The sequence below is a fragment of the Ornithodoros turicata genome, chromosome 6 (genome assembly GCF_037126465.1).
Source record: "Ornithodoros turicata isolate Travis chromosome 6, ASM3712646v1, whole genome shotgun sequence".
NCBI classification, from domain to species: domain Eukaryota; kingdom Metazoa; phylum Arthropoda; class Arachnida; order Ixodida; family Argasidae; genus Ornithodoros; species Ornithodoros turicata.
In genome coordinates, this window is record NC_088206.1 from 49102075 (window position 1) to 49116922 (window position 14848).

Sequence of the window (14848 nt, forward strand, 5' to 3'; positions counted from 1 at the left end):
CCTGTTTCCTACGATATTTCCAGCAAAGCAGAAGCGCACGCAAAAGCCAGCGACCAGCGACACATCAGACTGGCTGTGCCTTGTTTGCAAAGGATGATGCAGCAAAATAGCACCGGGTTCTGTGTGGTTTTATTGCACACCATGTGGGCGGTGGGCTCAAGCGGTTGTGTAGGGGCCCACGGCCTTTACTTTGTCTGCTTGGATTGCACAAATTAATTTGTGTAGTTCATTACCACGGCGTGTCTCAACGTACCCCACACGGCAATGTCTCGTCTTGCCCCGAGGGTTGGGGCAAGATGAGACAATCTGCATTTTTGAATTTCTTGTTCTGTGTTTATGTTAGACGGGCTACGTCCTCCTGCATTTGCAAGTCAGAAGCTTTAGACCCGTGAGAATATGCCTATGGCTAGTTTTTTAAAAACACGGAAAATAAAAATTCGATATTCAATTACAAATTTCTGTCCCATGTTGCCCCACCTTACCCTACTACTACAATTAAATTTGAGGGACTATGACCTTTCTTTTTTATAAAATCGCAGGTATCGCTGATTGGATCGTTAACTGTATCAATTCAGAAAGCGTCATTGTCTCCATAGTGGAATCGTGTGGTTACTTGTGGAAGCGCACATTGATTTCCCAATGCAAACCTACGGTGAATACCCCATAGTTCGCACTCACACAGCGGTAAGATATCACTGATAAGCTGTCGAGCCGGGCATTGAAAGCGTGAAAAATGTCCCGCTGAAAAGCACCCAGTCGCGAAAGGGAACAGCCATCTTGTCATTCTTTCTCTCGGTCTATCCAACCGAACCGAATGAACGGCGAGCAAAATACGAGAAACGTCATTCCCTCTGTCGGATTTCACTTTTTCACCATTTCCCAGATATAATAAAACCGTGTCGCGCTTCAGCCGGAATGTTACACAAGGAAGGCTCGGTTGACGGAGCGAAAGCCAATAGGGCCACACACACACCAATGGCCCATCATTGCGTCGAGACGGGGGAGCTACTGCCCTTGTATTCGTCGTTTCCGGTTCCGATACAAGGAAATTGTTTCCGCTGTCTATGGATGGCCAGAAGGAGGGTCGCTGCTGAGAGTGGGGGAGTCGATTGTCTCGTTGACATCCGTATTTCGTTTACACGCCTTTGGGAACAACTTATGTGATCCAATTACTGGCTCAAGCAAAGATTAGAGGTTACACGCTCATGTGGGTATTCTAAATACTGCTCACTTGAAACAGAAATTCAACGCATAGCACGCTGTGCACCTACCATTGCCACGAATGACAGGTTTAACGTCTCTGACTCGAAGAGAGAGAGAGAGATAAATGGGGGGGATTGGGTACGCCTTTTTGTGGCAACTATCGTATATCCAAATTGCCACAAAAAGCCGTACGCCCCCACATGTTCATTCCAGACATTTTATTCTACGAGGGATAGTCAGAGGCACGATAGCCTCTCCTTTCTGGACCGTGGCAACGGGGTATTTAGTCCCGCGTCGTGGTTTCTGCTACGTGCTATCTGTACTATGTTATTATGCCACATTTTTATGCTTATGACTATGTTTTCTACCCGGTCCCTCGATGCTTTGTTTTTCATTTCGTACCCCTTCTGTTTTGTACTAGCTGTACAGCCACCCGCGGACATCTCAGCTGTGCGCTGTGAATTCTACGTCACTCATCTCTATCATTCTGTTCTCAGTGAGTATTGGACGCGGACAGAGAAGGACAGGTTTTTCGAACGATTAAACTGATATCTTAAAGATGACTTCAGAATCGAGTGACACGGGTTCGAATCCCACCTGCGGAGCAAAAAAAAATTTTTTTTTTCGCAAAAACGAGCTCACGTTAGGTTATGAGATCGAGGCTAGCGTCTCAAGTCGTTCGGGTTCACTCGGGTTAGTCAATAGCGAAAACGTATTCTATGGGTGAAAAGAAATTCGTCCGACAGATTCCAGCAGTTGACTTTTTCTCTGGTTAGTCGGTATAGCCATGCTAACCAACGAAAGAGAGTTGTCATGAACGACCACATTAAAATCTACGACGATCTTAGATGAAGAGTTGCCGCGTAAAGGTGACGGTCTTCGAATCACCCTGTATGTTCCACTGCAGGCGCCAATCTTCCTTTCTGTGTGCGCGTACTCCGAGAGGGATATTGGGGACGCTGTTATGTAACAATGCTTCTGATTTATGTGGGCTCATTCGCTGAGACCGTTAACTGCATAGGGAAGAAATCGGGGACGATGGGAGCCATTACTCACAGGGTACCGGGGCAAGAACTATATTGCTTGGGAAGCGCGTGTGTTTTGGGTGGACGACGTCTTGCTCGATAGGGAGTGCGTCCGCCTTAGTTTTCTTGTAGCTCGACGGGAAGAGGTTCTTAATAGATAAGATGCACACCAGCACTACAACATAAAAACAGTCAGGAGAGTCTAGGCTCGGTTCCTGCCGTCAGCACGTTTTTCCTGACTTATTTGAATTGCGGGTTTTGACGTTTCGAAATTCGTTCAAGCAAAATCGTCAGAATACTGCACAACGTCTAGCGAACGTTATATTCATTTGTTTGAAGGCGCAACATGCTGGAGAAGCGTGAAAGTTTTCATTCGTATTTTTCTTTTACTTCAGACCTTCGAACTGTTCTTTTGAGGAAAATACTGGAAATAACACTTAATATTCGCGAGCTCCTAATGCTCGCGGATTTTGCGAAATGAAAAATACGTACGCGAAAATTTCGCTTCAAAAAAATATATTACAAATATGCGATGTTTATTTTCATGACTGAGCGTATATTCGTTACTAGCTAGCAGATGGAATAGTTAGCCGCACAAGCCATGCGCAGTTCCCCTTTTACCAAATGCTGCAAATCAATCAAGCCACAAATTGAAGCATTCAGTTTTCGCGAAATTTAGTGGCCGCAATGTACGGGATGTACCCTTGCCCGATTCGCGAAAAACTGGTACAGTACGAGGGTTTACGAGTGTTTCACAATATTTTAGCCGGTAAGATCAGTAAACGTCTATGTAGCATGTGATGAGAGAGAGAGCATTGTGTGAAACTCTGACTTTCGCTCACGCAGCTAATTTCTTCAAATTAGTTGCTGACCGTATCAAAATAAATGCGAGGCGACGGGAAGAAAGAATGCTCTGCGTTTGAACAGCCTCCAATGGCCGGTCACCGCGCACGCATAGATGAGAAGGTCCAATGCCCATTCTGCGATTCCAGCGAGCAGGGGAGACGGCAGATAACGAGGCTTCGTTTGCATAACAACTCCGCCATGAATGGCCCCTAAAATGCACTCGGCCCCCGCTGGGACGTCTTGCATATCTCCTTTGCATGGTGAATGCTCTCTTCGTGTGTCATGCGGATACCGTATTTTCTACCATGTTACTCGCTTTGCACCATGATAACTGTCAACGTGACCTTTTTTTTATCCCTACTCTATTTTATCTACGTTTATTTGATCTACACACTATTACGCCCATATTAGTGCTTACGATATTGTGTTTAACGTAGAACTCTAACGCAGAGCACGCTGGAGGCCGAACATCGCACAGAATGATAGCATTGCCATTTTTGATTTGTGGAAAGCACGTGGTGTACACCTTTTCGTGACACTTAACGTAGCTGCATAAGTGCGACAAAGTGGTGCACGCCTCCCGTTTTGAACAAATAAGTGGAAAGAACGATGCAATTTGGGATGAATCGTTCGCTATAACACACTATAACTACACACTAAAAACAGATGGCGGTGGTGCTGAAAGAGATCGCCGTAAAAACATAGCTTCACCACATCGCACGCCCCTAGCCAACCATCATCCCCGAATGACGACGTTCTCTTCCTTGATTTGGTGAAAAGGGGGGGGGGGTGTACGCCATTTTCGTGGGAATTATGAACTGCGTAGTGCCACAAAAAAATAAAAATAAAATAAAAATAAAATAAATAAACGAAAAAGAACAAAAAGGAAAAGGTGGCATACGCCTCTTGTTTTCAGCAAATCATGGGGCAGAACGGTATCACTCGGGATGATGGTTGAGTAGGGGCGTGCTATGCCGTGAAGCTCATTTTTAAGAGTGTAGGATCGTGTTATGCGGTGAAGTTCTGTCTTAAGAGTGTGGGTCCGAGGGTGGAGGGGAATATGTTTACTAGAACAGAGAGAATGAAAACGGCCTATGTCGGCTTGCTATTAAAAAAAAAAAAGAAAATTGGGAAATAAAGGACAAGCTGACGAAAGGTGAAAGAAGGATGAGATACATTAAAGACCAATAAGATGGAAAAAAAATAGAGTAATGTGTATGAGGGTGAGAGGTGAGGGAGGGGTCCTGACGGTTGGTCCGAGCAGTTTTATGTGACAGTGTGCTGCTGTCTTATCAGTGTATAGGGAAGTGCACAAAATATTACAAATCAAACTACAAATGGCGTCTCTAATGCGGCTATTTCCAACAAAACAACAACTTTATTTTTGAGATGATGAATGGGGAGTTTCATAGCCCTACCGGCTATTCCCAGTAACTAACCACGACGATCCTTTTTAAAACCACAAAGAATACGTTTAGTGGGATAAGTAAGCCGGTCACATTGATGATTCGCGAGGTGGAAAATTCCCATCTCCTGCGAGCTTTGGAGTCTGACAAAGCGAGAGCACATTCGACAAAAGGTACTTCAAAAAGATTTGGACCACACACACCGCTGGTCCAGCATATACGCGACTGTTGTCGAATTATCCCTCCGTTTGGGAAGCCCCCACCTTTCGATATACCTGTGCACAATCTGAAAGCAGGACAGATATGACACGCTGAAGATAAACCATTGCAGAATGATACCGTTATCACTCCTAGAAAGCGCGGGGCGTACGCCTTTTTGTGACAACTGCGTAAGTGTCATAAAAGGCGTGCGAGTCCCGTTTTTAACCACTCAGGGGGCAGAACGATATCATTCGGGTGTTGGTTGGCTAAGGTCGTGCTGCGGTGAGGTTCTGTTTTCAGGGTGTACGCCTCTCATTTTCAACAAATCAGGGCGGAGAACGATGTCAGTCGGGATCATGGGCGGCCAGGAGCTTGTTATACGGTGAAGTTCTGCTTTAAGGGTGCGATTTTAATTTGATGGCCCTTTTTAGGCCCGTAGCCAACCGTAGCCAACCATCGTCTCGCATGACATCGTTCTCTTCTTTGACTTGTTTGAAACGGGAGGAGTACGCTTTTTTGTGTGACATCTACACTCTTAAAAATGAACTTCCCCAAGCAGCACATAATATTGGACCCATATTGGCTGGTCATTGGCGATACGGGTCCAATATGGGACCCGTTTCGCCAAGATTTTCCCCATATTGGCTGAAAATGGGCAATATGGGCCCCATATTGCCCAGTTTCAGCCAATATGGGGAAAATCCTGGCAATATGGGCCCCATATTGCCCACTTTGAGCCAATATTGGGAAAATCTTGGGAATATGGGCTCCATATTGCACGCGTACACCCCATATTGACTGAACAGGGTACGTAGCCGTGTTGCACAAATGCCCAAGCAGCACGGCAAGATTGAACGTTGAAGCGTGTGAAATACCCTATTCACTACATCGTTACATTCAACAACTTCCCGCAGATGATACACATTGTTAGAAACAGTCAACGTACTTGGCATTCCCAACGTAAAGTTCGCTAGAGTTCGACACCTCAACATTCCACGTCTTGAAAGTCGCCGCCATCTTCCTTCGCGATGCCAATGCCAATCGGTCGAGCCGACTGTGAGCAAGCGAGTTGTTTGAGCGTAATCACGCGTCCAACAAATAATGCGCATGCGCGACAGCCCGAACGGACGTTTCATAGGGCTAAAATGTCGCTGGGTGCTGTAATGGTAACGAAATTGCGGCAGGTCAAGTAAAAAACACAATGTTTGATAAGAAGGGATGGCTATTCTGTAAAGTTAGGTGATTTCAAGTTGCTGCAAGCAGTGTAAATTGCTCTGGCGTGTGTCCGTCACCGCCACGAAAGTGTTTCGCTGCTTTGTATTCTCGGAGCGGGTGTGGAAATTGTTAGTCCACAGAATATTGCGATCCCAATGAAGGCTTCTGAGGGATCTTAGGTATTGGCAGTTCTGTGGGACTGCTTGTGATCTTCAGCGCGGGCGTAGCACCTGTTCTTCGTTTTTTTTTTGTGTTTGGGCAATGCCGTGTTTCTTTCCTTTTTTTTCGTTCTTTTTTTTTGAAGTGATGTGAACGTGGATCAATTAGATCCGCAGAAATAAAAAAGCAAAAATCATACAGAAGTAGTGAATATTATACAGCATAATGCTTTATTATTACACGGGCTCCCCGTAGGTGTTATCACAGAAATATTGGCAATATTGGCGCAAAATGGGCTCGCCAATATGGGCAGCCCATATTGGTCCAATATGGAGCCTGGTTGCACTCCCCATATTGGTCCAATATTGGCAGCCCATATTGGGCCAATATTGGCAATCTTGGCAGCCCATATGGGTCCAATATTGGACCAATATTGGCGTGCTGCTTGGGTCACCACATAGCACGCTCCTAGCCAACCATTGACCCGAATGACAATGTTCTCGCCCCTGATTTGTTTAAAACGAGGGGCGGAGCCTATTTTGTGCCGTACATAATGAGCACAAAATATGCTCCGCCCCTCGTTTTCAACAAATCGGGGGCGAGAACGCTGTCATTCGGGACGATGGTTGGCTAGGAGCGTGCTCTGTGGTGCAGTTCATTCTTAAGAGTGTATGCAGTTATGTTAACTGTCACAAAGGGGCGTAAGACCTGCGCTTTCCACAAATCAGGAATGATAACGGCACCAATTCTGTGCAACGCGGTTTCTCTTCAGCATTCCAAATGACATCGTTCTCTCTCTTGACTCCTTGAGAATGGGGTGGAGCCGCCTTTTTTTGACACTTGCCATGGTGCATAATGTGTCCAATAGAGGCGTAAACCCATGGGCGCCGTTTGGGGGAGGCAAGGCGTGCACTTACCCCCCGGGCTCAGACCTTTATATTTTTCTTTCGTGCCTTTGCCGGAGCCCTGCCGACGTGGTCTAGGCTCCACATCTCTGAAAGTTCCCACCGTACTTCTTGTACTTTTCTTTTTCGTTCCGACGCCCGCAAACAGCACACGACCTATCCTAAATAATGTGGGACGTGCAGTGGCGCCCGGGTCCGAGATCTTGCCCCGTCCCTGAAAAATTGCCTAGCGGTGCTCCTGCCTATGCCTCCTGTTTTCAACAAGTCAGGGGACAGCACGACACCATTCTGAGTGACTGTTGACTCCGAGCGGCGTTATGTGGCGAAATTCTGTTTTAACAGTGCTCACCTCCGCGACACAACACGTACAGTTCGCACGATAACACCTCCCAGTGTACACAGCCACACATAACGAGAATTCAAACTATCCCGCAGCTGAGAATCACTCGGCCGCCTCTTGGGCGAATGGAATAAAGGGGGTCATTGGTGTCATAAATCACCTGAACCCCGGTCGTTTTGCGTCTTTATACGAGGTTTAGATTAACTCTTTTGCGACCGTCTCATACACACTCTCTTCGCGAGTGGAACATCCGGTACATAATACACACCCGGTGGCAGTTTCTTTTTACAACGTGTGTTTGTCGGCCGCATTTAAACTCCGACGTGCGGATGACAGGCGGGAGAAAAGTCGTAAAGCCAAGTACCCGAGGGTTCGACTTATACGTGGCAGGCTGTTACACTTGAGAAACAGAGAGCGTGTGTATTGCTTTCGTCGATGTGATTGCGTGTCGTCTGCATATATACTATACGCTCGCTACGTATCCGTGTTTACTTAGGATGTTTTGGTTCACCATTCTCTTTCCCAAGATTCTCTACGAACTGAGAGAGAGAGAAAAGAAGCGGGTAACTTATTCCACCCTAAATAATAATAATGGAATACCATACAATATAAATTTTAAACAATAATAAAAAGTTCGCCTAGTATGCGAAGTACAATGGCGCACGTATATTATGCTTGATTTCTCCAAAGATCAGAATCGAATTCGAATTTGAAATTTGTTATAGGCTAACAGTAACCTGAGAGGCTCTGAAGGTCTCAGCCTGCTGAAGTAGCTTTGTGGGGCAGTTCTTGCTGATGGCGTAATCCCCGAATCCGATACAGCACATCTATGTATTTATTTAGAATACACTAAAGGGGGCATTGCATGACGGAGTGGTCAGTTAGTTTGACAGCGATAGATGCGTACTACATGTGATCAAAACACGTTAGGCCAGCGGAAGTAATAACAATGTAACAAGCAGAAAAGTACAATCAACACCTTAACTGGCAAAGTGAGCTACAAGTGATTTAATTTAATTTCATTTAATATACCTTAAAGGCCCTATGGGGTATTACATAAGGGAAGCAAAACAGTCATGGCAACTGCTTACAGGCAGACTGAAACCGAGATACTACATCGGACATTGAGGCATCAGCAGGCAGGCTGTTCCATTCTGTAATTCCTAGTTGCAAAGTTGCCTAGTTGGCATATCTATGACCGTTTGTGTGGTTGAGCTTGGGTTGCAGTTTATGTGGGTGGTCAAGGCGAATAGACAGAAAATGAGCCGGAACAACATAGGTGAATGAGAACGATATACAGCCTAAACATCAAAACAAGCTTTGAAATTTTACGTCTGGCAGCTAACACAGGAATTTCAGAACCGGCCTTTCCCTCAGACATATACTCACTGCGCCATCATATAGAGTCAAGATGAACCTAACTACGTTATTCGGTATACGTTCAAGTCTTTCTATACGGTATTTTTGGTGTGGGTCCCAGATCACTGCAGCATATTCAAGCCCAGTGCGTACTAACGAATTATAAGCTAATAATTTCATTGCTGCTGGTGCCATGTATAAAGTGCGTTTCAAAAAACCTAATGTGCTCGAAGCCCTACAACACACTTGTTCAATATGGTATTTACAAGAGATGTCGACCTATAGGAATACACCCAAATACATAAAATGCCGGACTTTCTCAACCACACCCCCTCGGAATGCATAATTAAAACCAAAGCACATTTTTGCTATAGTGAATGACATTACTTTCGTGTTTTCTACGTTCACCTCCATTTGCCATGATGTGCTACCAGTATTCTAAAGAGTAAAGATTTTGCTGCAAGCGACTACAATCAATAGAATTAGAAACAGTTTGATAAATTACCAGATCATCTGCATAAATTCGTACTTTGCAATTAAGATTTAGGGGCAGATCATTAACGTAAATTATAAACGAAAGAGGGTCCAACACTGAGCCTTGTGGAACCAGACAACACATTTGAAGAACTGCTCACCACATTATCCCATTTCACACATTGCGTTCTCGAGGTTGGAAAAGCTGATACCCATATGATAATGGCAGGACGAAGTTTAAAGGCAGCATAACTTACCGATAAGATGTTTGTGGGGCACACGGTCAAAATCATTTTTATAATATACAAATATGACATCAACTTGCCACGCGTCATTTGTTATTTCAAAAAGATCTGTAATAATTAAAAAAAGCCAGGTTCCACATGAAAAGTTCCTCCTGAAACCATGTTGCCCATTAAATATAACAGCATATGTGTCTAGATGATACATAATATGAGAAAATATGTTCAAGTTTTTACTACACAAACTGGTTAGAGAGATAGGTCTTGAATACTGCACATCAAAAGATTTCGAGACTTTTGGAATCGGCTTGATTATTGGTGTTTCCAATCAACAAGAACTTCCCCACGATCAACGGACTGGGGTTCTGGACCCATACATAAGACCGGGGGGGGGGGGGTCTGGATGATGCAACACTTCAAATGTAAAAACCGATTAGAAGAAGCTGTCCAGCGCTTGGGTGGCTTTCGTATTCGATAAAGCTATATCTTTGTTATTTGGGTTTATCAGTGCTGCACGCACACCGACCCCAACATCCGCGTTTAAAACAGATCAAAACTTCCTCGGGTTAGCCTTTAACAGTTCAGGCAACTGAAACATTTTCTTTTGTTTTACCAGGGCGGTTTTGTACTCTCTTGCGATATTTAAGTACAGTTCCCATTTATTTGAATTCTTCGAGTAAAAAGCTTGACGGTATACTCTTTTCTTCTTATTGCATAAACAAACAGCAGAAAACCAAGGGTTCAAACGTGATCATAACACAATTAACACTATGCACGAAGGAGTGATTATGATAATGTAACAGGATAAACACCATCAATACTTTAGCTGGTAAAGTGAACTACATACACAGCATACAAGTGACAAAATGGAAAAAAAGAAGAAGAAAGGGAGCAAAACAGAGAAATGTTAAGTGACGGATCTCAAAATGAAACAGTGTCAGGGGGAAAGCCGTTCGAGTTTTTGCGTAATAATACATTAATAAAATGTTTTATTACTGTGAAGTGCGAGTAATACAATTAACCAGCGGTGTGGACGGGAGCTGAATGTCACACTAAAGGGTGGAAATGTTCGACTCCTACCAACGGCAGTGCTGTTTCACGTTTTCCCTTGGGTCAGCGGAACACATTTTCCAGACGGACATCGGCAGGGTTTCCTCTTCCCAAGACGGCCCAAGGCTTGTAGTCACCCCGTCTCTCACTCGTGTCCACGTCTGTACGCCGCTCACAGCCACAGTTGCATCGTGGTGCTGCGCGGAATAATAATAATAATAATAAAGCCTATGAACTTTGGGCTACAATGATAGAAAGAGATAACATTTCCGTCAGTTTGAGGAACACACAAGACGAAGAGGACAACACAAGACTGTCTGACAAGTTGACAAACGGTACCGAGCACGGTTTACTATACGTTATACACGAAGTACACATTCCGTGTTCATCACAAATAGAGCGCACATTGGGTTTAATTTTAAAATTCGTGCGTCTCATACATGGCACGCAGGTTTTTAAATTTAACGCAGATTTAATAGAAATTCGTGGCTTTTACGTCGGGAGACAGATGGAGCATCGCCACAGTGGATTTTGTACACCTCAGAGTTCCACATACGCCGAAGACAGCGTGTCTAAGCACCTTGTATCCTGCCACAAGGTTGCTGGCGTCCCCGGCTGGATTCGAACCCGCAAACTTGAGATCAATAGGCGGATACGATACCAACTGATCCATCGAGGCCGGCTTACGCGTATGTGTACTATAATATAAGTGGCGCGGCACATCGATAAAAAATTTCAAAGACGGGAGGAACACGGCGGTAAATTATTTTCACTATATACCGCACGAATTACGCGCCATGCGAGGACAATTAATGCTCGAAATCGGGACTGCATATGTATATAGTTAGCGGAACGGCAAGATTAAACTAGACAAAACAAAGAAAAAGAAAAGTGGAGATGTTAGTTCCGATGGCGGCCAGAACTGGCTACTCCAGTTCTAATAGTTTGGAGAACGTCAGGAGCACCGGTGCTCGATTAGCGGTTATATTCAGTCAGCAACGAATATTCAGCAAGAACATTTCTTCCAGCAGGAAAAGAGAAGATGTACAGAAGACATAGTATAGGCCAGCCATCGCTTAACGTCACAGGTTTCTCCCATGCCACGTTACAATGACAGGAAAAGGCAACTCATTATCACTGTCCACTACACACACCGTGTTCTCCCCCGGAGTGCAGAACCCCGTGAACTCAGCTATGTCGTTACAACTCCGGCGACAAGCTGTCACTGCACGGGGTCTGCACGTCAACTTTCTTTTTCTTCCACTACATTGTGCTCCTGGTTCCGCTCGGTTGCCTGGGCGGGGCTTCCTTATTCTGTACTTTTTTTTTTTCTGCCGCGGAGGAAGTCACAATGGAATGCAAATTCTTTTCATCTGATTCGCGACTTTTTCATGGAACCATCCAAGAATCGCGTAGCCAAGTACAGCTTTAGTTTTACACAGTGAACACCTCTATAGGCGTTTCCGTGTTAAATTTTTGGGAGTCGAAAATTCAAATGCTAGAACACCGAGCAACAGTTTGGAAAATAATCCTCGAAAACAACAAATTAAATGCGTGACAGTGTGTAGAGGTAGCATTCAGGGCATGGGAAGTCGTATAACGGTGTATATCGCTTCCCCATATCTCGTTATGCACTCATCATCTTATATAATTTCGCATCTCATGCTGATCAGTGCGCTCTGGGGTATAGTCAGCCACAAATTAAGAGGCAAATTTCTTCACCCATCGTCATTACATAGATTTGTTGTGGTTATTATTGTTGTCATTCCCCATGCGCCCTTAGGTTCATCACTCATTATATCGCACATGTAATGGGGAAGCCTGTCACTCGAGCGGTGAAATGCGCAGTGCCATCGTCATCGTGTATTTCTTGTTGTTGTTCGTGTCGCTCAATCATGCGTGTTCCTCGCAGCATCCGTATCCCTCTGAAGACCAGAAAAAACAGCTGGCCCAAGACACCGGACTAACCATCCTCCAAGTCAACAACTGGTGAGTTATCCTCAGTACGTTATACTATAGCCATAGTCAGTGTGACAACGAGACGAGACGCACAAAAAGATTACCAAACGACGTCGCGCAGGAAGACAGTGACACAGCATTAAAACGGAACATGCTTATCAAACTTACTGAGATGCTGCATCGAACGTGGTGCTATACAGAACGTTGTGCTTACGAGGCGGCCGGTGGGGGGCGCTGCGGACCCTGCCCGCACATAAGCCGCTTTGTCCCTGATTAACGGGCGGCAGCAGCGGCGCCTCGTGGCAAATCCCGTTGACACACCCGCTGAGCTCAGCCTCCAAATCCACTCTAATTAACTGCTCGGGGACTCCACGCACACGACAGAATCTTGCCCATCCCTTCCACCACGCACTATCCGAGGGAGGATAATAACCATCCACAATTAGAGTAAGGCACATGAGTGTCATTGTTACGAGGACCATCTCTCGCTGGTTGTAGATACACCAGGTAGCTACACGCTTACAGAGAGGGGAAATATCATGATTGTAATCTTCACAGAAAACACTGGGCTGCATTTAAGGCAGTGGGGGGGATAAGATATCAGACACACATTTACACCGTAAAAAAAGTGCTTCACTGCAAAACACGCTCGATTAATAACAGCTGTAACACTTTACCACACACTTTTAAAACAGATGGGGTGTGGTCTTAAGACAGCACTTAACACTACATAGCACGCTCTTAGCCAACTATCAGCCCGAATGGCATCGTTCTCTCGTCGAACATAGAAGTAAAATGCAAGCGAGCTGGTGTACACGTGACGTTGGCAACGTTCTAGTCCCTAATTTGTTGTACGAGGGCGTACGTCTTTTTATGACACTTATCATGTACTTAAGTCATCTTCACCCCGTCACCCTTCATCCCCTTCTGGCTATAGTCGTGACTATAGGGCCCAGGAGTTCATGCAAAATGCATATTTTTTGAACTCGTCCTTACGGGTATTCTAACGTTTCTCCATGCACACATTACTAATTCCAACGACACAAATCTACAGTGTTTTGTGTGTCATATAGTTGAATATTTCGGTATATTCCTTCCTGAGCGTCATATAATATAGCGGTTGCGTACTATGTCATATTTAGGCGCCATGTAGTTGCATAACACGTCATATTTCGGCGTTCAATCATTTCTTAGCGATTGCCGTACCCTTTGTTTTTCCATTGCTCACATTATTTCAAAAGGGAGTCATCGGCCCAAAACCTGCGTTCCAGCTACGCATCTAAACTACTACGCTGCTTTTAGGCTGCTTCGTGCTACGCAAGCTTCGGCTAGCACCAGTAGCACCCACCAACTTCTGAATATAGAACGCGTCACAAGTAGTCAGCGAGTTCAAGTTCTGCTTAATAAGAACGAGGAAATCAATGAAGTACATGGCTTTCCTAAATGGCAAAACAAGTTTTTGATCGTCTCATGTAAAAATGCATGTGTATGCGTCTGTGCACTTTTTAAAACCTGAGTATGGCTATGACGGCTATGTTGGCACTGTAAGCGTTTTCGCACCTTTAAAGGTGTAATAATGTGCATGGCGCACGCCATTTTCGGTGTAACTTTACAGGTTTCATAATGGAGTGCGGTTTAGCACGAGTTGTGTCTCCTCGCATGTTGTCTGCTCTCGAAAAATTCACTCTTTCAAAATCTCAACATTGTTGAACAATATTGTAGACACCTACACGTGCTCGATGATCGGTAGCGATGCATATGTGCATTAGCGTGCATCTACGATATCCAAGACACAATGAAAGCAAGATTTGCGTTGTCACCTGATCTTTTGTAATACTCTCTGAATTTTGTAAAATATCATCCTGGAAATACAATGTTAAGCAATCAGGTTTAATGTGCATGGCGCACAGCTTGGAAGGTGTGAAAAGGTTTAGCAAAAACCATCAAGGAATACCCGAGTATATGTGCACGCGTGAACGGACGTTCCAACTATACGAATAAGGGATGTGCAGTTTCATTTGAAGCTATTTTAGACTGTTTGGCTATTTATACAGTTCCAAGGAACGCAAAAGGTTCTGGCTTCATAATATTTCCGCATATTTTGTGTATATTTTGACGTTCACCACATATATGCATGGATATATGTTGGCAGATTTCTGCGTATAAAGTCCCGGGCCATGGTCGTGACGATGCGCACTCGCGTATGGCCAACATTACCCCCTGTGACACTTATCTCGTTCTGTTCATTGTCACAAAAAAGGCTCCTCGCGCTTTCGATAAACGAGGAATGAAAACTCTGTGCGACGGTTAGCCTTCAGCGGGTTGTGGTTACGTTCTGCTTTCAGAGCGCGAGAGATAAATGAATGCTCCATCATTCGGTTTGCGGACTATTTGATCTTATCCATGCCTTATCTACTTATACATGGCGTCTAATATCGTAGAAAAGGCATGCAACTACTGCTCT

General features: G+C 44.7%; 1 protein-coding gene across 5 annotated transcripts in view; it reads left to right on the plus strand.

Annotated features, from left to right (window-relative positions):
* Positions 1 to 14848, plus strand: part of LOC135396640 (homeobox protein Meis1-like) — a 184784-nt gene that overhangs the window by 134530 nt on the left and 35406 nt on the right. For all 5 annotated transcript variants that reach the window (XM_064627721.1, XM_064627720.1, XM_064627717.1 and 2 more), the window contains one exon: positions 12338 to 12414. In XM_064627721.1, coding sequence (XP_064483791.1) covers positions 12338 to 12414 — 77 coding nt within the window. The remainder of the gene's footprint in view (positions 1 to 12337; positions 12415 to 14848) is intronic.